Below are 25137 nucleotides of genomic sequence, written 5' to 3'. Positions count from 1 at the left end.
ATTTACTGGATAGATGAAGAATTAAAAAGTTCTTTCATTGCATTCGGACAAAGTTAGTATGAGCGTGCATGGTCCTAACCATGAAAAATTGTGATTGGATCCACACCCAGCTTGTTTCATTTCCTTTGCGTCAAAGCTCTGGTAAAGAACATCGGGAGTTTGGTTGCACCACTGAGTTAATTAGCAGTGTCTCATTCTTATGTTGAAGTATATCAAGGGCTTCCTATCAGGAGTAAGCACATGTGCAAGCTTAATGCTCACTTTCTGGGATCGTTTATGTGTATAAGACTTGGCTAATTTTTGACTGTTAACAAGAGCATGAGGGTGGTGTGAGCCTGAGCAAAGTCAACGGATGGCCTCAGAAGTAGAGCAGATACTCAGAAGTCTTTGCAGGCATGGTGCTCCAGCCTCTTGGGTTTTCTTAGTGAGTTTAACATGAGTTCTTAAGGAATGCTGAGCTTTACAAAGCTGTTTGGCTGTTGACTACACTGTTATATTTTTCAAAAGCAACAAAAAACCAAAGGCAGAAATGGTTAGCAGTGGCAAAAGTGACCAGCATTGCAGACTCCTCTAAGAACTTCGTTAGCCAGCCTTGGGCAGCAGTGAAATGATTTGGCATTACAGATACTCTGGGGTAGAATAATAATTTTGGCCCTGCCAGCACGTCATTTCAGTGGTTTACTTTACATGCATGTTAAGTTTGTGAGTATGCAAAGGCTAGAGAAATGTCTGCTGAAAGCTTTTGAAGACTGTAGTGTGTTTCACCTCAGGGCATGAGGCACACTTGTATGAATGTTTTTTTGCAGTAGCAGCATTTTAAACAGATTCTTTTGCCTGCTTTTCCATTCTCTCTTCTCCCAGGCCAGAAGCTTTTTGCTGCCCTCACATTATCTGCCCAGCTGTATTGGTAGAATTGCTCGTGTGCTCCATCAGACCTGGGAAGGCATCCAATTTTATAAAGTATGACTCTGCAAAAAAGATATGCGTTTATTTGTTCTAATCCCATGCAGTTCCCTGCTCCACTTCTCAGTGCAGCTCTGCAGACAGCACAGCTAAGGGCAAGAAAAAGCAGGTGGAAAGAGATGCGCTGGGAGCTGCATAGGACAGCAGAGCAGCAAAAGCATTTGCCTTTTGGCCTTTGGAGACTGAAGTGTGAGGTCAATTACTTTGCTGGAAACCTGTTTTTATATGTGCATGCAATCTCAGAGAAGCTGTTGGGCTAAATTTGAATGTCCTCTTTTTAAAGAAATGTTTACACCGCTGCTTTAATGGTACGATGAAGGATATGAAAAAAATTAGATTAAATCCATCCAGTTTTTTCAGTTATTGGTGGAAGAGCAATTTGAAAACATCTGCCGTTTTGGTTCATATTAGCAAAGTATCGCTTCTCTTTCAAAACTGTGTAGAAGTAATCAGTGATCATGCAAAAGAGACTTCAGAACTAGTAAACTATGCATGAGGCATTTTAATGAAAAAAGGATGACAAAGTAGGGAATATCACAGTCACATACTCCATGGAGAATAACATCTCTCTAGCTTAGCGGTGGGGTATTTTGTTTTCTCAGTGAGTCACCGCTCTTCCATGATTCAGCATGACACATGAAGCGCAGGCAGAAGGCTGGGTCGTTCTGGAAAAGCCTGTTGCGTGGGGGGTTTCTGTTTGTTTGTTTTCCCTCTTGGCCAACTGCTTTATTTCTGGCTCATCTGAATTACAGTCTGGGTTCTGCAAAGCAGGGCAAGGAAGAGAGTGTTTCTGGAAGGGAAGCAATCAGAAAAACTAGTAGGGAATTTGATTACAAGATGATAATTTTCATTAGAAAGATTAGAAAAAAATTTCCAAGCAGAAGTCTCTTCTGTAAAAGCTTATTTCTGATAACTTTTGCTATAATCTCTGTTTTGTTGGCATTTTGCAGCACTTCCTGCTGTTTACCTGGAGGGCACGTATTTTTGTGTTGAGGAATATTGTTTTATATGAAACTGCATTTGGGCAGGAGCAAACTGATGTTAAGAAAATGCTGGAAATTAAAGCCCTGTATTTATTGTCACAACTGGTATAGCAGTTGCGAAAACTGCTGCATATAGTGAAAACTTTGCTTCTCCCCAGCCCCTGCTTCAACAAGTAGCTGAAGAAAAATGTCTGAGAGTTGCTTTGCCTTTTTCAAAATAAAATATCTAGATAGACTGCTCATGGGTTGTAGTGGTCTGGGTAATATGTGTGCTTGCTCATTACAGATAGCATGCTATTCACTTAGAAGAAAAGGTGGCAGCCAGATTTTTTTGTGTGTGTGTATTTGCATGGAGCACTATGTGGCATCTCTGCCTTTCTAGGTGTGGGCCCTGTAGAATCAGCCAAATTCTGCTAGTAGAAGTCTATTTTCGATGGATTTATGAAGAATAAGATAATTAAGGAATAAAAAAACCCCCACTTTTGTACTTTGAAATGGAAAGAAGAACCTATCATGTCTATTTAGGAGCACTTTTTACCACTTCATTATATCTTCTTTAAAAGCAGTACTTAACACTGGATGAAAAGAATACTATGGGGAAAAAAAAAAGTAATAGGCTAGACATTTTGAGCAGCTGCGCTGACAATGAACATAATCAACTGTCTATCAGATTTTTCATTACAGACCCCAGTTTTCAGAATTTAATGTAAAAATTTCTAAACAAAATGTACCATAAGTCTACATTTAGTCACAATTAATTATGAAAAGAAATGGATGCAAATCAGTCACTCGCAGAGGCGATCAGCTCCAGTGCAGGCGTGTTTGGCGGGGATCGCGGCCTACAGGGGAGTTTCCTGAGGGAAGCCCCAGGGGAGCGCAGAGACCCGCCAGGAGCCGGCAGCTCTCACGAGAGTGGCTGACAAGGTGTGGGCAGGGCCAGGAGTAATGGCGGCTGCCCCACAAAAGGCAGCCCCAGGGAGCGATGCGACCAGGGTGGGCAAACAGGGCATGGCGTGTCAGCCAGGGCGTGACGCGGCAGGTCGTGTGGGAGGGCGCGCGGGGAGGGCGCCTCCTCGAAGGAGGGGCATTGCGCTGCCCGAGTGGGAGGCTCGAAGTACACGTAACCCAGAAACCCGGCACCGTTCTGTGAGCATCTGCACAGGTCAGGGGCACTCATCCTACCTGACCCTCAAGGCAGAATGGTGGGCACTCGTCTGAGAGCAAAGGCTGCAGCTCCGGCTGGGGGGTCTGCACCATCTACCCCAGCGGTGGCCGATGCCTCCACCCAGACGGAGCTGCTGAAGGGAGAGGCTGCAGTGCAGACCTCAGGCTGCAGGAAGGGCCTAGACCTTTCTCCTGGGGCAGGGACAGGCGGCAGACCTGCCTGCAAAAGGTGTGCCCAGGCGGAGGACCTCCCGCAGCAGGAGTGGTGAGAAGGCTGCGTAACGTCAGGGAGGCTGAGAAAGGAGTTAGATAGCTGGTTCCAAGCACAGTCTGCAGTGGACCCCACAGCCCATGGCCAAACAGCCAAAAACTCCCCCACCGGCACACACAGAAGGGAGGGGGGCCAATAATGCAGAAGAATGGACAGTTGCAATGGCAAGGACCAGCAGGAGGAAGAGACTTCCCCCGAAGCTTGAGGTGCCCTGGCAGAACCGCTTCACCGCTCTGCAGACTGAAGAGGAAAGACCCGTCACACCAGGGGAGACACTGGAGCCAAGTAAGGCAGCCTGATCTGCTCCCCATGTAACAACCAGTGCAACTAAGAAAAGGCGATGGGTGATAGTAGTAGGTGACCCTCTTCTGGGAGGTACAGAGGCACCCATTTGCCGACCTGATTCACTCTCTAGAGAGGTGTGCTGCTTACTGGGGGCTCGCATCAGGGATGTCACCCAGAGACTACCAAGCCTCGCACAGTCCACTGACTATTACCCGCTGCTGTTGTTTCACGTGGGCACCAGCGATACAGCCAGGAGCAGCCTGAGGAGTATCAAGAAGGATTACAGAGCCCTGGGAGCAGCGGTAAGGGACTCTGGAGCGCAGGTAGTTCTTTCATCAATCCTCCTGGTCAAAGGGAAGGGGTTTGAAAGGGCCAGTCGAATCTGGTGAATCAACAAATGGTTACAGGACTGGTGCCACAGTCAGGGGTTCAGCTACTTAGACTATGAGACTCACTTTGAGAAACGTGGTCTACTGGGGGCTGATGGGGTCCATCTGTCAGAGAAGGGAAAGAGCATCTTCGGTCATAGGCTTGCCAAGCTGGTGAAGAGGGCTTTAAACTAAAGTTGCTGGGAGAGGAGAAATTCAATCCATCCCAATCCTACCAGTGTGATGCCAGTGCCAGCAACAGATGCCCAGAGCCTGGAGAAGGATCACAGGTCAGCAGGAGAGCACCTGAGGAGCAGCACAAAGTCCAGCCACTCCAGCCAGTAAGTCGGCTTCATCGGGGGCCCAACTTAAATGTCTGTATGCAAACACACATAGCATGGGTAATAAACAAGAGGAGTTAGAGACGTGCGCTCGCCTGCAGGGCTATGATCTTATTGGCATCACGGAGACGTGGTGGGATGGCTCCTATGACTGGAGCATTGGAGTGGAAGGATACAGGCTTTTTAGGAAGGACAGGCAGGGGAGATGAGGAGGGGGTGTCACCCTCTATGTCAGTGACCAGCTCGTGTGCATGGAGGTCCCCCTGGGGATGGATGAGGAGCCAACCGAGAGCTTATGGGTCAGGATTAAAGGGAGGGCAGGGACAGGTGACATTATAGTGGGGCTCTGCTACAGGCCACCTGACCAGGAAGACTGAGCAGATGAGGCCCTCTATAGGCAGACAGGAGCAGCCTAACGTTCACAAGCCCTGCTCCTCGTCGGGGACTTCAACCATCCCGATATCTGTTGGAGGGACAACACAGCAGGGCATAAGCAATCTGGGAAGTTCCTGGAATGTGTTGATGGTAACTTCCTTCTGCAAGTGACAGAGGAGCCAACGAGGAGAGGTGCTATGCTGGACCTTGTTCTCACCAACAAGGAGGGGCTGGTGGGGAATGTGAAGCTCAAGGGCAGCCTTGGCTGCAGTGACCATGGAATGGTGGAGCTCAAGATCCTTAGGGCAGCGAGGAGGGCGCACAGCAAGCTCACTACCCTGGATTCTGGAGAGCAGACTTCTGTGTCCTCAGAGATCTGCTTGGTTGAGTACCATGGGAAAAAGCCCTGGAGGGAAGAGGGGCCCAAGAAAGCTGGTTAATATTCAAGGATCACTTCCTCCAAGCTCAAGAGCGATGCATGCCAACAAAGAGGAAGTCAGGCAAAAATGCCGGGAGGCCTGCATGGATGAACAAGGAGCTCCTGGACAAACTCAAACACAAAAAGGAAGCCTACAAGGGTGGAAGCAAGGACAGGTAGCCTGGGAGGAATACAGAGAAATTGTCTGAGCAGTCAGGGATCAGGTTAGGAAAGCTAAAGCCCTGATAGAATTAAATCTGGCCATGGACATCAAGGGCAACAAGAAAAGCTTCTGTAGGTATGTCAGTGATAAGAGGAAGACTAGGGAAAATGTGGGCCCTCTCCAGAAGGAAATGGGAGACCTGGTTACCCGGGATATGGAGAAGGCTGAGGTACTCAACGACTTTTTTGCCTCAGTCTTCACCGGCAAGTGTTCAAACCACACCACCCAAGTTGCAGAAGGCAAAGGCAGGGACTGGGAGAATGAAGAAACGCCCACTGTAGGAGATCAGGTTCAAGACCATCTAAGGAACCTGAAGGTGCACAAGTCCATGGGACCCAATGAGATGCATCTGCAGGTCCTGAGGGAATTGGCGGATGAAGTTGCTAAGTCACTATCCATCATATTTGAGAAGTCGTAGCAGTCCAGTGAAGTTCCTACTGACTGGAAAAGGGGAAACATAACCCCATTTTTTAAAGGGAAAAAAGGAAGACATGGGGAACTACAGGCCGGTCAGTCTCACCTCTGTGCCCAGCAAGATCATGGAAGCAGATCCTCCTGGAAGCTATGCTAAGGCACATGGAAAATAAGGAGGTGATTGGTGACAGCCACCATGGCTTCACTAAGGGCAAATTCTGCCCGTCAAATTTGGTGGCCTTCTACCACAGGATTACAGCATTGGTGAATCAGGGAAGAGCAACTGACGTCATCTACCTGGACTTGTGCAAAGCATTTGACACTATCCCGAATGGCATCCTTGTGTCTAAATTGGAGAGACATGAATTTGATAGATGGACCATTCGGTGGATAAGGAATTGGCTGGATGGTCGCACTCAGAGAGTTGTGGTCAATGGCTCAATGTCCAAGTGGAGACCAGTGACGAGTGGCGTTCCTCAGGGGTTGGTATTGGGACCGGCTCTGTTTAACATCTTTGTTGGTGACACAGACAGTGGGATTGAGTGCACCCTCAGCAAGTTTGCTGATGACACCAAGCTGTGTGGTGCAGTCGACACACTGGAGGGAAGGGATGCCATCCACAGGGACCTTGACAGACTTGAGAGGTGGGCCCATCTGAACCTCATGAAGTTCAACAAGGCCAAGTGCAAGGTCCTGCACATGGGTCGGTGCAATCCCAAGCACAAATACAGGCTGGGCAGAGAATGGATTGAGAGCAGCCCTGAGGAGGACTTGGGGGTGTTGGTGGATGAGAAACTCAACATGACCTGGCAATGTGCTCTTGCAGGCCAGAAAGCCAACCATACTCTGGGCTGCATCTAAAGAAGCATGACCAACAGGTCGAGGGAGGTGATTCTGCCCTCTACTCCACGCTGGTGAGGCCCCACCTGAAGTACTGCATTCAGCTCTGGGGTCCTCAGCATAAGAAGGACATGGAGCTGTTGGAGCGAGTCCAGAGGAGGGCCCCAAAGATGATCAGAGGGCTGGAGCACCATGAGGTGCTCAGAGGACTGGAGCACTATGAAGACAGGCTGAGAGAGTTGGGGTTGTTCAGCCTGGAGAAGAGAAGGCTCCGGGGAGACCTTATAGCAGCCTTCCAGTACCTGAAGGGGGCCTGCAGGAAAGCTGGAGAGGGACTTTTTACAAGGGCATGTAGTGATAGGACAAGGGGTAATGGCTTTAAACTGAAAGAGGGTAGATTTAGATTAGATATAAGGAAGAAATTTTTCACTATGAGGGTGGTGATGCACTGGCACAGGTTGCCCAGAGCAGCTGTGATGCCCCATCCCTGGAAGCGTTCAAGGCCAGGTTGGATGGGGCTTTGAGCAACCTGGTCTAGTGGAAGGTGTCCCTGCCCATGGCAAGGGGGCTGGAACTAGATGATCTTCAAGGTCCCTTCCAACCCAAACCATTCTATGATTCTATGATTAGTTCTCATTTGCCAGTGGTTTGAATGGCAGCCTGTCAGCATTTGAGATCACTGCAGTTGCCAAAATTATACCCTATGTAATTTGGGAATTAAAATTATTTTATAATGGTAATCTTTTTAGACAATTCCAAATACCAAACCTGTGACTGAGAATATATGCTAGATGGGTCAAGTCCAAAAACAGCAATATACTGTTCTACTGGATTTGTAGCCTCTAGCTGCAAATGGTATTTCAGCTTCAAAATATCCAGGAAGGTTGGAAGCAAGCAGTAGCGTTTCTCTTTGGATAAACTGAAGGAAGATGATGCATTAGATTTTGCCTTTTTTTTTTTTTGTGCATTTTCATCTTTTTCATACATGAAGTTAGAAACTGATGGGGCTGCTAAGTGATTGCAAGTGGGCTCTGAAGGTGGTCCATGAAACCATGGCTGGGACAGCAGGTCTTTTGTATAATGTTTAGTTGAGATTATTTTTTTTTTTAACTTGCTCAGTATGTTTAGCAACAGATTTTATTAAGTATTTTGCGTAACAGTGTTACTGTATGACTGCATCTTGCCCCTAAGGCACTGCAAAACAGTGTGCTCTTGCCCAGGGTCTTTGGTAATAGTCCTGTAACATAATAACTGTATGTGAGTTATGCTTGGAGATTCAGAGACTCTGCAAGTTTGTTTGTGTTATTTACAGGCACACTGTGAGCCCATCGTACTGCAGAACCAGCACAGAAGTGATCATGGAAATGCCTTCGTGTCTTCCGCAACACTTTATATTTCCTTCTTTAAACCTTTCCGGCTGTTCTGTTATTTGAACTATAGGAGAGTTGAATCGATATTGGAAAATAAACATGGTGAATGGATGTTAATGCAGGGTCTATTTTGCTTTTTCTCCAACCATGAGGTGACATTTCAGAGCTGCTATGTGAAGTTTACACCTTTTACCACCAGTTTTGATTTTTTTTTTTTTGAGCAACAATCTTCATTGTTGCTCTCCAGCTTGCCTAGCAGTGAGAAGAAGGAATTAAAACATCTACATGTCACATCCTGGGCCTCAAATCCAGGAAAATCTGTCTCCTGGTCCCAGTCTGAGGTCAGACGTTGCTCTGGGGCAGGCTGCATTCAGAAGGCAGCCCAACTCTCCACCTGCGCCAGACCTGCCTCTCCACCATGTCAGCTTCAGAGCTAGGGCACTTGGAGCTGGTCAGGCTCCAGTCAGATGGAGGGGCACAAGAGAGTAACAGCTCAAACTTCTGTGCCCAGCCAGCTTGTCTTGCTGCTAATGTGCAGGCAACCTCCAGTACTGGAAGTAAATTCAGATAGTGACAGGTGGTGGCAACACTTGGTTTCTCCCCAGGTTTAATGTTTTAAATGCAACTTCTTTAAGCTGCTAGTGAGAACGGAGCCAATACCATGCTGCATCATTGCCAGCAAGGAACGTTAAATTCAGGAGTGCCTTTCAGATATAGGGTCACCAGGCTGCAGGGATGTGGATGAGGCTGCCTGCTACATTGCAGGCATGCCCACTTCCCACCATGGTGAAAGGTCATGAAATACACAGCAGTCAGCTGAATGATTGCTTGGTTTCAAGGGTGGGAAATAAATCTGGATAAGGCAAAACAAATTGTATAGGACTGGCCCAAAGAGGGAGAAAAGGGAAGAGCTCCAGATGTGTCCTGGTTTCGGCTGGGATAGAGTTAATTTTCTTCCTAGTAGCTGGTATAGTGCTGCGTTTTGGATTTAGGATGAGAATAATGTGATAATACACCAATGTTTTAATTGTTGCTAAGCAGTGCTTACACTAGTCAAGGACTTTTCAGCTTCCCATGCTCTGCCAGGTGCACAAGAAGCTGGGAGGGGGCACAGCCAGGACAGCTGGCCCCAACTGGCCAAAGGGCTATTCCATACCATATGGCGTCATGCCCAGTATATAAACTGGGGCGAGTTGGCCGGGGGGCAGGGATCGCTGCTTGGGGAAGGGCTGGGCATCGGTCAGCGGGTGGTGAGCAATTGCATCGTGCATCACTTGTTTTGTATATTCTTTTATCATCATTATTACTATTATTACTATTTCTCTTCTTCTGCTGTCCTATTAAACTGTCTTTATCTCAACCCACAGGTTTTACTTTTTTTCCAATTCTCTCCCCCATCCCACCAGGGCAGGGGTAGGGTGATCAAGCAGCTATGTGGTGCTTAGTTGCTGACTGGGGTTAAACCATGACAAGGTGTCATCTGAATAAAGACTCTTTCCCACCCCTTAGATGTTTTTAAGGGGCCTGGTAAGGTTTTGCCAGATGTGAAGTAATTTTTATTCCAACGCCACTTCTTTACCCTCTTCCATGTGTGGTGTTTGTCCTGTTTTGCTCTTGCTACAGTTGGCTTTTGACAGGGGAAGCCAGGAAGTTTTGGCTTTCTTGGGTTCTGTATGAAATTGCTAACAACAGGAGAAGAGAGGTTTTGCTTCCTGTCTTGGTGATAGATGGCCATCATGCTTGTTATCCTTGAATACAGGCATGGAGAGTCATCAGCGGTTTAAAAGCAAGAAGAATACAGTCTTTACAGAAAAAAACAAAACTTATTTTTGAAAGCAGCAAAATGGAGTTATTTTGAGTTCTATAACATTTATTTAGGTGTAATTTTAAATAGCTTTTCTGTAACTATTTCCCACTTGTGCTGTCAAAACTGCATACAGGTTATGCTAGGTTTTGTTTTTCTTGCATGTGTTTTTCGTACATGTTCAGTGTCTTAAACAGTAAGAATGGGTTTCCAGGGTACTGAGGTTGTAAGAAACGGCTCCTTTGTTCTCCTTGAAAGCAACACTGTCCATGTGCAGTGAAAAATATGATAGAGAAATTATCACCATTTTCCCTTAATGATTTTGTTTTCACTCATACAGTAGAACATGTCTCAAAGATGTATTCGGTGGGCACGCTTCTGGTGTTTTGGAAGTCACAGAATTTACATTTTAAGTTGCCAAGGGGAAGGATAATTCTTGTTTACCAAGGAGATGAAGTTCAGAAGATCAAACATCTTCAGTTTGGAGACTGATTTGCCTTTCTTCTTTCTGTCTTTCTCCCTCTCTTTCCACACACCAGCTTACTATCTGGTGTCCTTAAGCAGCTTGTGCATACTGTAGTTAGTAGGCAAGGAGATTTTCTGTTGCAAGCAACAATTATGTCACATTTTTCATTTTCTGAGTACGTTAAATCTTAAAGTATAATAAAAGAAATTACTTTCTTTCTGACAAGCAATAAGGTGATTGTTGTTATGTAATGAATTGCAACTTTCCAGCATTCCTCTCCATGCAGTTATGGGGTGGGAGAAAAAAAGGTGCTGCTTCTAGTGTTGTCTCTACTGAAATCTGCCTGCAGAGCAGGGGCTGAATTCATGAATGATGCATGTTGGATGAAACATTTTTTGAAAGCTAGAGCTAAATGTCGCGCTTTTGATAATGCCATAACAGGTGCTATTATTTTCTTCCAACAGTTACCCTGCTGTATGTGAATTCCTACAGCACAATAACTTGTTATCTATACTCCGAGCTCATGAAGCCCAGGATGCTGGGTAAGTATGTGTGGAGCGGGGACACTAATAATGAATAATGGCTTACTGTTGTCAAACAGAGCAAAGAAAGAATGAACAACTGAGTGAGAATGAACTGGAAAACTTTAAAATTAAGTTGCAACAGCTTTCACTTTTTATTAATGCTATAAGAACATACACTGGCATTAGAATGTCTTTTACATGATTGTTACTGAGTTACAGGACTTACTGAATCCTCATATATCCCACTTAACTTAGCCTTAGTGATTTTAAGTGGCATAAAATGACCAAAAGTTATTTGGATGCCAAAATTGGGAAGGAAAACAAATTCAGCTCCGAAAAAGAAGTTTTGCAAATGTGCCTGAGACTTCTGACACAGATTGCCACAATGCCTGGGAAGTGATTTGGCTCACGAAGGCCAGAACTATCATCTCATAAGTCTTTCACACCTACCTGAAACTTCTGGGCCTACTGGTTTTACACTTTATGAAGAAAATAAACTTGTGGAACTCAATAGCCAAAAATGATTTTATGCAGGAGTATCATTAATGAATGTAAGGAGTTTATTAAGACACTGTGTGCAAAAAAAATCCAGGTCAAGCTCCGGGTGGTGTTGATGGTTTCCTCATGAAACTATTGCCAGTGTAAAGACAGAATTTTTTATGCTGCTTTAAAAAATTATAAAAAAATTATCTGTGAATTGAAATTTACCATGCTTGTGAGATTTTAATGAAGGACTGGCATCTGAATAAATAGCTTTGCATATCTTGCATAAATTGTTAATGAGTTCATTTGGAGGTAGAAACTGTACCCAACCTGAATAGTAATAAAAGATAAAGTAGCAAGATTGTAGGAATGAGGTCGATATTCACTATGCATATAAAAAGCTATTCTGAATGTTTGAATTATCACATACTTAAAAACCTCAATGCAATTAAAAGCAAGCTATTACTCTGCCAAAAATAACTGGCATGAAATACCCAAGGGTAATGAAATTTCATTTTTATTGTATTGCTTTCCAATAAAGGGTGAAAAATAAAATTTTGTGCAAGGGATTGCATTGAAACTATACAATGATTTCAGTGCAACTATTGTGGATGTTTGCCAAATTCTTCAGTTTCTTGTAGCTGAAGACTAAAGAGCAGTATTTGGTGTTACTTGTGTCTTAGTAAGACAAAAGTACTGTATGGTTGGTTTGCTTCCAATTGCTTGCAGGTTTAATGCTTGATTGATTGTATGTTGGTCCAATAAGGCTTTTATTTTTCATAAGGCAGCAAGGTTAGGTAATGAAAATATGCAAGCATTAATAAACTGGCTAATAGAGTAGATGAGATTAGAGACAGCACTGAAAATATTGGACCCCCTGTTTCCTCTCCCCTTCTCATACTTTCCATCTCCCCGGCCTTGCCATCACTTGCAAGCCCAGAGAGGGCAGGCAGCTGGAGGGTCATGGAGGACATGCACTTCTCTTCTGAAGGCAGTACCGTGCATCTCCAAGGCACGCGCTGGTGCTTGCCTTCACCCGCAGTCCCACGGAGGGAAAGTCTGGGAACATCCTGGGGTGCATGCGCATAGAGGCCACCTGGCTCCAGGGTCAGGCACTGAGAGAATTCATAACAGAAACCATCTCTGGCTCACTAAATTTCAGATGGTGACACAGCTTTCAAGCATGGTGTGGATTCCTGGCCATCCCAAATGGATATAATGAATAAGCCTGCAGGAAATATTTTTTTTCCATGGCTTTAAAAAGCACATATGCATGTTTTTCTATCTTGGCATTTGTTAACAGCCAGTGCAGTAATGTACTAGGGGTTTTTGCACTATATTTGGTCAGTAACAAATATACATACAACATTGGGCTATAATTAGTATCTTCTCTTTCTTTTTAGGTATCGTATGTACAGGAAAAGCCAAACAACAGGCTTCCCTTCACTAATCACAATTTTTTCAGCACCAAACTATCTAGATGTATACAATAACAAAGGTAAGAATTTAATCCCTGTTAATATATAGTAGACTGTACTTCTCTTTACTCAAATATATTACATTGGTTTTCTTTTTCACTCCTTTCTCTATTTATCAGTTCATGCCCATTTTCTTCCTTTATTTATTAGTTCATTCCCATTCCATTTATTACATAATACAAATCTAATTAAATTTATTACAGGCAGATGTATGCCTCTGAACATAACTGTAGATAACTGTAGATTCTAATATGCCTTAAGATATTTCTGTATTTTGACTGCAAGTTATTAAGTAAATGTTACACAGGAAGCAAAACTGAAAACAGCTCTGTTAACTAAGAGAAGTTATTAAGAAATGCTGGGGGTGAGATGTTCAGAGCCCAGTGTTCCTGATAATTAATTATTTGTCCCTTTGCTCCTTTCCAATAAAAATAATGGGGTTTGTATATGCAAACCCTCTAGCCAGCTAACAAACTTTGACAGATCATCAGTGGATAAAGCATGGGATAGGTATTGTCTGAGTTCCTTTATGTTTTGGTTTTTTCAGTCACTTGAAATCTATTATGTAGGAAATTAAACATCATTAGCCAAAAAAAAAAACGTTACTGCACAAATAAGCAGTCACTGGTCACTCTGTAAAGACTCCACTGAATACAATTGTTTGCAGCTTCTCTGAGTTTATTAGTTTATTGCATTCCCTGAAATCTACTCTAATGAACTAGAAAAAAAAATCCGGTTTCTAAAAATAAAGCATTTGAATAAACCTGTCCTCCTATATCTTGAAATGAGCAGTAGTGTTTATTTTCTCCTATTCCCAGTAAAGCTAAAGTTATTTGTGTTCCTCTGTGAGAAAAACAAAATAATTTTTTTCTCAATGATATTCTTGAAAGTAGCTCCATTGCAAAGAGATCAATTTTTCTTGAGAAGAGACATTTGTAATTTGGATGCTTGCCTGCAAAGAAAGTAAGCAGTTTTTAATTTATTTTTTTTTTTTAACTTGCAAAAGAAAGCTTCTTCAGGCATCATTTTATATTATAAAACTTATAATCTAAAAGCTGTTATGCCATGAACTGTATGCAAAGGAAGGAAACACTTCATTGTTAGATAATGGGGTTTGAACACTTCAGTATTCTCAATTATGCATGTTAACTTGTGGAAAAATCAATAAAAGCATTCTGCAAAAAACATGCAAGCAGAGCTGTCAGTAGCTACTTTTGTAAAAGTAAATATAGGGACTCTGCTAGCAATCCAAAAAGTGCAGGATGAAACAAGGAATGTGTTAATTTTCTTGGCAGCATCATTGCTGTTGGTGGAAAAGTGTGTTCACTCTCTGGGTTGCCTGCTTTGGCAGACCGATGATGGGTCTGTACAAGTAAGGTGATAGAAATGTTCACCTTTTGTTTCTTAATGCATGGAGGCAGTTCTGTGCGCCTGAAGGCAATGGGTAAACAACATGAGATTTTTGTCATGAAGGCAAATGTTAAATGTAAAGCAATGATTTATAATATTCAAAATCTTGAATTTGAAACCAAAAAGTTTGGGTGGTGAAGTGGCTCTCCATTATCTCTGTTTCGGAAGATGCGTATATGAAAACCCTTGTTCCAGGATGCTCTGCTGTGGCAGGCAGGTCTTAAAACTGGTGGAAAGCCTTTTCTGGTGGAAGGCTGTAGGCCAGCTGCTGAGAGGCACTGGTTATCTGCGGTCACAGCTGAAGTTTGGGTGCGCTGCTGGCAATATCTGCTCCGAGTGAGCTCAGGCAAATCAGCAGTGGCGCGAGATCGGCACTGGTGTGCCATTCTTTAATGTATGACTTGTTGTAAATTTAGAGGCTGACCTTTAGCAGCTTTGTAATGAATTTCTGTTGGGTTTAACTTCCTCCTTTTCTCTCATTAGAAGTTTTGACGCATTATTTCATGTGACTGATTGCATTGGCTCTTGGCATTTAGAGTACATCATGCATAGTTTTTCATGCTGCATTGCTCATGCATCTTCATCTGGATAGCGTTTGGGTACTTGCTTCTTTGGGTACTTGCTTCTTTGGGTACTTGCTTCTTTGGGTACTTGCTTCTTTGGGTACTTTCTTTTCAAGAAAGAAAAACACCATCATCCTCAATCAGTCCAAAACATGGCTACTTGTTGGCTTCCTTGATTTGCAGCAGATGAATTAACTAAAAACACAGAGGTTATGACTGATTCCAGGAGGCGAAGGAAGGCTTTTCCATCCAGAGGTGTTACAGGATAGTTGCTCTAGCTGACTCATCGTGCACTGGTGCAGAACTTGATTGATTTTTACAGATCATTTGGGGTTTTGGTTACTGTCAGTCCTTGGAAAAGGAGTTACTCTCCTACTAGTAAGTGCCTGCCTTTCTAGTATGCATTCTTAATATGCTTCTGGTTATCACTTAGCTAATAAAGTCACCCTAAATAAATTCCTGAGAGGCTTCATCTCCCACTGACATGAATGGGTCATTTTTAAATGCAGTGTTGTTTAAGATAAATACATTTTTTTTAAAAAGCTGCAAGGGGCTAGGAATGCTCATTTTCCACCCCAGGTTGATAGTTCTCATACCCATTAAAGCAGATGTACTTTCTTGTACTTTGTTAAAGCACTTCAGAAGGAGTGGGCTTGGTTGCCAACTTTATCCAAGGGCTTATTCAGTCCCCACTGGAGAGCAGTCACTAGGATCAGGTATGTCCTCAAAGAGCAGTAGGGAGGCAACATTCCCAGGGCAAAAGGAGGTTCAGCAGGAGTAGCTGAAGATAAGCGATCCAAATAGACCATGTTCAGCATATCTGCTGTTAATGCTGCTGTGGACCCTCTGCATGGGCTGTCTCACAGTACCAACCCACCATGGGAATCTCTTTCGGCTTTGCTCCACTGGATTCTGGCACCAAAGTGAGTTTTCTGTATCCTTTTGGTTACTGGCCATTGCCTCGTGAAGGCTGCATGTGTAATTCATCCATCACGTGGCTGCTGGTCCTGCCGCAACCTCAGCCCACACACATGCACAACTTCGGGTGCCAAAGTTAGGTTTTTCAATTAGGAGGCTCCTGTTGGGGCTCCCTGTCTAGTTAATGGAGACAGAGATACACGCATTCAGGGGGTGATTCAGAGACTCAGAAAATTCCTAGATATGGGGAGCCTAGTGTCCCTCCTCTTTCCAAGACTATCCTTCTTCATTATTGTTATTAATGCCCTCCATATTCATTATAATGGAGGGCATTGGCAAAGCGGAGGAATTTATACGTATGTTTTTTGGCAACTTCTGAGCTTCTGTTCAGTGTCTTCATAGCTTTCTCACACATTTCTGGTCTCATTTATATTATTGAAAGGCATAAAGAAAAAGATACTTTAAGATTATTATTAAAACTTATTACAAGAAATACCCCCGCATTGATGATTTTCTAAGACTGCTCCTTCTGGAGAGGATCAAAACTCCTCATGCAAGAAGATAAATGTTAATTGGATTAAATTGGACTTCAGGGCCTCAGAGGAAGGCTGATCAAGAAACTCTGAGAAAGTTGTGTAAGTACAGGTTTACCCCTGGATTCAAGGGTGCCCATCACCAGGAGAAATTCTCTATAGCAACAGAATAAGAAGGTGCCAAAAATTACTGCTTTGTACGATCTGCTGGCCTTGTACTGTGTCTAAACTTTCATTCACGCATTTAATATTTCTTAATGCCTTAATTAAGGCTTGCTGTAATGCTGTTCATGCCACAACAAAAAAGAAAAGTGAAAGATTTTACAGAAGTTCTACAGAGGCAGGCAATTTCTTTGTAAATCACTGGCAATACTTCATATTTTAGTGTCTGGCTGTCACTTCAGTAAGTGCATGCTTTTTGGCTGAGTGAACAATTTTAACTAGCTGTCTAAAGACAGACTATTATCTTTTGAACACTTTTAAAAGATTAGGTTTTGTAGTGGTGAGACCATAGAATCCGAAGCTATCGAAAAAAAATAATGTGATGTCTCTTCCAACATGCTGCAACGTACACATGGTGTTGCTGAAAGGAAAAGCAGATGATGAAGGAAAGAAACAAAGAAAGTATGCAGGGGAGTTTGGGATACTAGGAAAATCAAAACCAGCTGTACCTCTGTATGCTTGTTAACGTATTAGATAAGTAATATATCAATGAAACGTGTATAAAGTATCAGCATGGGGTATATCATAGATACACGTTAAGAAATGTACCTGATCCAAATGGATCTAACAGGAAAATTATTTTCATATTGGAAAAAGGCAGAGTAATATACCTGGAAAACAAGGATGATCTTTGAGAAATAATAGCACTTTGGGAGAAAGAAAAACAGTGTAACCTTCTGTTTGCCCTATCAGTTTTCTTTAATGCTTTATCTCTGCTGTTGTGATGAGGCCTTGTCATGGAAAGAAAAGCTTTTAAAGAGGAGCTGTCAGGATATCTAGGCCATCTCATTGCCAACGCAGAGAAGTTTGCCAGAAGTGATTTTTGCAGTCTATTGATAAAATCTTGAATGCTATTGCGCTGTTTCTTTGGAAGATGCAATTGCACATGTAAAATAAAAATCTTCAGAATTCTGTAAGGGAAGATTTTCTCAACTGCAATTAGCCCCGTTTCTATACTGGATTATTTACATCATTACCTTGTATAGTAAATCATTTTTTCCTTTGATAATGTTTAAACTCCTTAAGTGTTTTACTAACCCTTATCCCTGACCTGTCTTGGGCAGAAAATGCTGTGGTTACTTAGCAACTCTGCTGGAGGAGAAGGCACTGTTCCCAGTTGCAGAGTTAATGCTGAAGTTAATTTGGCATTAAATCAGAAATTGAAATTCTTTCTTAGGTATGAAGAATTTGAGAGACCTTTCACTGCATTTATTTTCTAAATGCAGGGTGAGTTTTCTGAAAAAAATTACAAGAAAATTAGCTAACTTGTTTGATAAAATTATTTCAAGGTTCTTTATCTAAAAACATGTAGTTCATTCTGAGCTAGTATTTCTACCATGCTAATTTTTTTTTCCTCTGATGGAAATGTTATCAATTAATTTATACTGAAAAATGATTCAGCAGATCTTGAAGTAGGATATATAATGTCTTTGGGTAATTCTGAACTATTGGTCACACGGTTTGATGTTGTTCACATTGCTTAAGGCCTTAATCCACCTCCCAACATAGAGAGTTTTAAAGTGCCATTTGAGATGCCAGAGGGGTCTGAGACATCCGCTCGAATCTGACAGGTATGACACAGGAGACAGCGGCGATCCAGGCTCATCTTTAACTGAGGGAGACCAAGGAGATACCCCAGGGGGGTCTCAGATGGCACTAGGTGTTTACATTTGACCCTGAGAAGGTTAGAAGAGCTGTCTCCATTTCTAGCTGAAGGAATAAGGTTTCTTACCTGCACATTTTTCACCACCTGTATTTCCAGCTTTAGGTACCTATGTTAAATGCTTAAAGCTAAACAGTACAAATGCCCTTTGCCTGCTGTTAGTGTTTCATTTCATTCTAATGTGATTTCAGCATCCAATCTCTCAGTTTACTAGCATTGGAAAGAAGTATAATGTCATTTGGGATATCTGCACATCTTCACTTTGCAAAACATTAGCTTCTAAAACTCATTTACAACAGTGAGTACCAAAATTAGGTTAAAATGTGTGTAGCTGTTAAGAATAATAAAACAAGATTCTTGCTCTGGTTGGTGATTATACACGATAAAACTGTGGCTGGTGGCTTGGTCTGCTAGCATCTGTCTGAGTATACGTTTGGAAAAAAAAGTATAGAGGTTGCAGCCTGGAATAATAAGCAAATGTTGGAGACAGTCAGGTTTTCTGGGGTTACGGGTTTCATAACCAAAAGAACCCATCCCACTTTCTTCTGTCTTCTCCATCAGTGATCACGTGGCCTGTAGTCATATAACCTTCAAAAGATTCCTGCTCTTTCAGGGCAGCTGCGGTCTCCTAGAGCTCCTTAGGCATCAAGTTAATGTAGACTAAGAAATGAAGCAGAGGTGAAACCCCCAAACCTTTTCTGAGCCAACAGAGAGGAAAAAAAGAGCTATGAGCAAAAGAAAGCAAGGGGTCAGAATAGCTCAGGGAAACTCCTGCTATTATCTGAGAAGCATTTGCTTCTTGATCCAGGTGAAGTTTTCTTCTTCAGACTAGTAAGCAGTAGTCAGAACTGCACAATCATAACAAGAGCCAGTTTGTTTAATGTTAAATATCGTCTTCATTAGTTACCTAATAAAAATATTTTGTGTACACTGTGCTTGTAAATGAAGGATTTTAAATTAAAAATTCAGAAAAGTATTTGTGATACAGGTAACTACCCTACTTTATTTTATTCTTTTAAGAGTAGGGTTATTTTAGAAGAATTCTGTGTTATTACCCTGCTCTACTGTATAGTGTTATTTTTCTTCAAGTGACTTTTGAAGTCATTTCTGGGAGAGACGTACAGGTCATTTACAGAGGAGAATAGTTTTTAAAATACTGTTATTGGAACTTGCTTTTGTAAGATGTTCAGGTATATAAATTAATGAGGTGGTGTGGAGATTTTTTTTTTTACAGTAATCTCAAAATTATCTTCCTTTAAAAAAAACACCAAACCCAACTAAAGCTACTTATATTTAATTTGATGTTTTCCAACTGTTCTGCTTATGGTTCACGGTTTTTTAGAGGCTGGTTTTAAAAGTTCCTTGTAAAAATGATTTATTCAACTTTCACAGAATGTAGAAATAGACTTAATGGAGAAATTGAAGAAATAGTGGGAAGGGGAACTACCTCAGCTCCCTATGATGATGAATTTGAAGTTTTAGTCCTTCTAAATGAATCTTCACAACCATTAAGTGGTCCTTTTTGTGTGGTTTTGACTCATTTTTGCTGTAAAGCCACAAACTATTTATTTTTATTACACAATTGTGTCACTGTAATAGAAGGAGAATGAATTTCGATCTGCCATATGCAATTTCAGCCAAAAAGTGATGGAAATATTAAGAGCATCGATACTAGTTTTCTCATTTTTGCTAATAGCAGTATTAAGCCATTTTTATTTTACTGAGCAGCAGAATGGCTGCCAGCTGTCAGAGTAGGATGGGCAACAGTCAAATGTGGTTTATTTAAATGGAGGGTGTCTGCCTGGCAAAAGTTTGCGTAAATGTTAGCGAGCCATTTTCTGTGTCTGTCTGGCTTCAGAAACTCCCAGGTCACTCTGGACTAAATGGAAGACATTTAGCAACCTATTAAATTTTTGTGGGAAGCAACAGTCTAGTGCATCAAAAAACGTTCCTTGTCTGCCTGACACACATACTTTAGTCAATGGAAGGAGATGAACAATCAGAAGAAATTGTTCACCCCCTTCAGCCAACGTTACAATACACTGCATTTCCTACAGTGCTATACCATAATGAAGTTGCACAACTTCATTGCTGGCTGTTAAGTGATAACCAGCCCCTGGAACTGTGTTCCTCCCTGGGGGGCCACAGGTGAGAAGGCTGGAGGAAAGGGAAAAACAGAGTGTGATATACCTCCTTCTCTGTCTTTGTTGTGGTATATTTCTGACATACTTTTGATTCGTGCTGTTTTGTCATTTATGAAGGTATTATCATGTGTATTGCGTCCTTGATTCATTTTTCGTTGACTAAAGCTGACCATTCTGAAGGTCACAGGTTAATACATCTCATCAGGATGGCTTAATACCTAGCTTAAAAAGGTAAATTGAAGATGACTTATGTAAAGTTACATACATGTCTTCTAGTATGTGCAATATATTGTCTCTAGCGTAAAAAGTATTTGATGACAGCTTATCTACAGCTACAGAACTAGAACTGCTACAAGATCAGGCAATGACCAGCAGGACGTAGTGAGGTCAGCGCTGCCTGCATGAGAGTAAGCGTCTGAGTGGCGACTACATTCAGAGCTATACGTAAATGCTAGTAGTGAGATGACCAGCAAACTTCATGTAAAGTTCACTGAGCTGCCTTTTAAAAACTGAAACCCCACCCTTATTTTTCCAGTAATAAAAATGTAAAGTGCCAGCACCTTTTACAGTGGATGGAAGCTTCAGCTTGTGTTGACTGTCTTAGTCCCATGTTGATTAAAGATCCTGTCTGCAGTCTTCTGTAACTATTGTTTAAGAAATTTTATGTCTTTGTGTTCAGGATAGTTACAAGTCCCTTTGGTTTTAGGTGGTCATCTCAAAATTACCTTTTTCTCCATGAGCAAGGAAATAATTGCTCTTCTATTTCATAAATGACTGTCCAACAACACATGTATTCTGTGCCTGTGCAATTTAGAAATTACTGAATTTCAGGAAACAGATTCTGTAAATTAAAATGTACCCTAATTAGGTTAGGGATACTGGTACCATGTTGAGTCTTCAACTACATTATTAAGAATTTACATTACATGTGTCTCTGCAAGAAGACAGAAAAAAAAAAAGAAAAGAAAAAAAGGAGAAGGAAGGGATGAGATTTAGTTTTACTGTTTCCCAAGCTGAGGCAGTTGGCCCATAAAGTGAACAATGGAAATCCAGCACTGGATGATTTTTATTGAAAGCTCTCCCTCAATACATTCTTTTAAAGCCAAGAAACAGACCTGTGATACAAGCAGCTGCTGAACCCATCCCTATTCTGTGTCCTTCCAGGCGGTCTCAATGAATGGCCTGAGGTTTGAGTAATCCACAGCACCCTAATAACCACTTATTGCTATAAAAAAAATGTAAAAGTGCATGAAAGTCTAGGTTTGGTGTGGAATGTAGTGTTAGCATAGTGTTGGGCAAAATTCATGCTTTGGAAAATGAGTTTTGATAAGGGCAGTTATCTAGGCTTATTGTAGAGTTCATTTTATTTCATCTGCCGCATTTTCAACATGATTACTTTGCTCCTCCCTAACCAAATTGATATTGTCCCCTTCTCTCCTGCCTAAGCTCTCTGCCCTCTCCACCCAAGCCACATTCAGCCTTTCCCTCTTTCATCTGACTTTTGACTGCTCTGGGCCTGGGTGGCAACACCTATGGTCTCTTCTAGAAATAAATAGCTGTTTCTTACTCATACGCTTTGTAATACCGTGATTTACTTTGTTCTATTAATATTGCAAAAACAGGTTAATCAGATCCTATTTCAGATATGAACCTGAAGTCCATTAACACAAGTTAACACTGAACTTGACTTGGTGCTTTAAAAAGTGGGAATGGCATAAATATCTATATTTCTGCCCATTAGCAAATGTAGTCTTTTTGTGTGTGTGTGTTGACAAGAATGTTATGAATTTTAAATTGCAAGACAAATTGTATTATTATTCATTCATACTAGCGGGAGCAGAGTCTCGTGTGCCTAGAGTTCGAAAAATGTGAGAAGAAAGTTATCTGTTGTACAATACTATGAATGAAATATGTTGAAAAAGTTCATTGGAAGAGCAGCATTCAAACTCTGAGTGATAAATGCTTTTCTTTGTTATCTCCAAAGCGTGGTTGTGAGGACCTCAGGTAACTGTGTGAAATGAGTGGTTGTGGATAGTCTGCCTTGTTCCCTGCTGGTGGCAGATCCCAGAGCCTACCTTCATGACTACTCAGAGTTATTAACTCGCTTACCAACCCATCTTAGTGCCAGAGAAAGCTGACGACGCCACTTTCAGACTGGAAATGGCTTGCAACTTCTTTGAGGCTGTATCCTATTATAGCTAGCAGTCAAGTGCTGCCGCTGGGTCAAGTGGTTGAAAGCTGGTGTGCAGCTCTGCAGGCTGTGCACGCTAGGAGCATTACTGGTCTGGTAGCCAGTCACATGCGTGTGGCTGACATCTCTTTTGTTTCTTTCCTTTCTGCCTTCTAGCTGCAGTATTGAAATACGAGAACAACGTTATGAATATCAGACAGTTCAACTGCTCCCCTCATCCATACTGGCTTCCAAACTTCATGGATGTGTTTACCTGGTCCTTGCCATTTGTGGGTGAGAAAGGTATGTAAATAGGCTCTGTTCATAGAAACTGCTAAATGGTTTCTTAGTCACTGTGCATGCGGCCTCATTTATTTGAAATGGCAGTTTAATTTGAAAACAGATGACTTGCTTTCAAGGACAAATTTCAAGAAACAGGCCTCAAAGGGGTAAGCAATTACCAATGGTTAATCACACTTCTCATAAGTGTTTATAATTTCCACTCTTTTAGGCTATGATGCCATTATGTTTCTGCTGTAGGAAGAGATTTTATGGCATTGCAGGCCTGAGGTGCATTCACTGAATAAAATTCTTATTAGTTGTTCCTTTAGAAGCTCTTGGGCATTCCCTTGGATATTGCTTACTGCTCAAGGGACATCACAACAGACTTTACTACATCATGGTTACATCCTTACCCAGCTGACCTTTCTGATAAGATGATGATGGGTTGCTTTTTTACCAGCAAACACAGAGCTGGTGATGCTTAGACCCAGTTCCTGGAGAGGGATGGCAGGAAGAAGTAAAACCTGCTCCTCAGCCCCTTCTCTGCCCAGGGTGTATGGTGCCTCATCGCTGGCAGGAAGACTCTAAAGAACATAAATGATGTTTTATTGAAACACGATGCTCTTGATGTTGCCTGAAGACAACTTCATGCTATGAGTGGCAAGCACACAAAAGGCATGAAAACACTTTGGTCTAACATATTAAATGAATACATAATGCAAACTACTTAAACCCCAAGTCATTTTATTCAGGGCCTGAGATGAAGCTTGCTTTGATCTGTCCATTATAGTATATTGCTGCAACAGCAATTACTGCCAGAAAACTATAATAAACTCTTAAAAGCTGCTTGGAATAACAGTTCTCTCTTAATAGGCAACTGGAAATACAGCCAGCTGTGGCTCTTACCTGCAGTCATGACCGGCTTTGTTTTCAGCTACTCTTTTGTACTAGGAAAGCTGCTGGTGAGACGCCTGAGGTCTCTGTGAACAAAGCAGATAGACAATAAAATAGGGATTAACAAAGAATAGACAGCTGTTTCCACTAATGGAGACATTACATAATCCATGCTGACGCGTGTTGCAGACTCTTGTGAAGCAGATAAAACGCTTTCATTTTCTTCAGCTGTAAACCCAGCCAGGCCATTTTTAGGATGGGCCTGTTCTCTATACACATTGCGGTTCTGTAAGATGCTCTGTAAGGTCATTTTTCTAGAGATTTCCCATCAGTGGCCTCCTCAGGTGAGGCTGCAGGATGCACAGCCAGATTTGTTGAGGTTCTGAGACCGTGAACACTCCTTCATCTTTTTTCTTCAGTTTTGTTGTTTGTTCCCCCCCCCCTCCTTCATGTCTTCCCAGTGGTCACTCTACCAATTGCTTGGAACTTTTAGAGCCCCAAGAAGTGAAATCAGTGTTTTCCCTTTCTTTGCAAAACAAAACTCATGGATGTAAGAGTTGATGTTCTGCACAGCTTTTTATTTATTTCCTTTTTTTTAATAGATTTTTTCCTTAAAGGCCAACCAAGGTAGGAAGCTGTTAGTTTTGCTGGTGGTTGATAATGTGGAAGGTCTTTCCACTAATCCTGTCAAAGGAAAATATTAAATCCTTCACTAAGGTAGGAAAAATATAGCTGTGTCCCACCCTTCTAATGTGCTAAGCCATCATACTTGTCACAGAAGAGGATTTTAATAACCACTTGATTAAAAAATTTAAACTTTCAACCTGTGTAGCTAGTGCAAGGCTAGACGTGCCTGGTAACCCTTTTAATGATGCTTACTACATGTAGATGTAGTGGAGTTCTTCTCAATCTGCTAATGATTTCACATTTTACCTTGTAACTTTGGCTTTTTTGATCTCTAAATTCCATTTCCTTGGTTGTGATTTTTGCTGGGGTTTTTTTTTTGTCTGTTCTTACTCTGTGCACTCTCTGGTTAGTGTCTCACTGTTGCCTTTCCAGAAAGAGCTGGGATCAGATTAGGGGTAGCCTGAGGCTGACCCTTCCGTGCCCGAGTTGCAAAGCAAGCAAGCTGAATATATTCTGAATTCACCAATGTTTCTATTGAATATAGAATAGTTCCAGCTGGAAGGGACCTACAACGATCATCTAGTCTATTTGTCCTGGATTTCAAGAGATGCTGCCCCTTTGTAGACGTCTTACAAGGGTTAATGTTTTGTTGCACTGAAAGTACAGTGTCCAAAAACTTGATAAATAAATAAATATTCTGTGATCCTTCTTGCTGTAACGTCTTCAATTGAAATGTTGTTCCATTTGCTAAGCAGGGAACTCAAATCCTACTGCAATGTAGCAGCAAGAGGAGAGAGGTGGGTTCTGCTGTCCAAGTTGAGTGAAAGGCAAAAATGTATTGAGGGGGAGAAAACAAAAGTTACCTAGTTCATTGACAATTGCAAAAAGAGAGATTGTAAACACGTTATTTTTTTAAGGTCTGTTTGTTGTGGTGTTCGGTA

General features: G+C 42.0%; 1 protein-coding gene across 3 annotated transcripts in view; it reads left to right on the top strand.

The window, feature by feature from the left end:
- Nucleotides 1-25137, top strand: part of PPP3CA (protein phosphatase 3 catalytic subunit alpha) — a 205029-nt gene that overhangs the window by 158782 nt on the left and 21110 nt on the right. For all 3 annotated transcript variants that reach the window (XM_072862234.1, XM_072862236.1, XM_072862237.1), the window contains exons 7-9: nt 10750-10827; nt 12696-12790; nt 22571-22696. In XM_072862234.1, the coding sequence (XP_072718335.1) occupies nt 10750-10827; nt 12696-12790; nt 22571-22696 (299 nt within the window). The remainder of the gene's footprint in view (nt 1-10749; nt 10828-12695; nt 12791-22570; nt 22697-25137) is intronic.

This window comes from Ciconia boyciana, chromosome 5, assembly GCF_034638445.1.
Source record: "Ciconia boyciana chromosome 5, ASM3463844v1, whole genome shotgun sequence".
Taxonomy (NCBI): domain Eukaryota; kingdom Metazoa; phylum Chordata; class Aves; order Ciconiiformes; family Ciconiidae; genus Ciconia; species Ciconia boyciana.
This window is presented reverse-complemented; position numbering and strand designations above follow the sequence as displayed.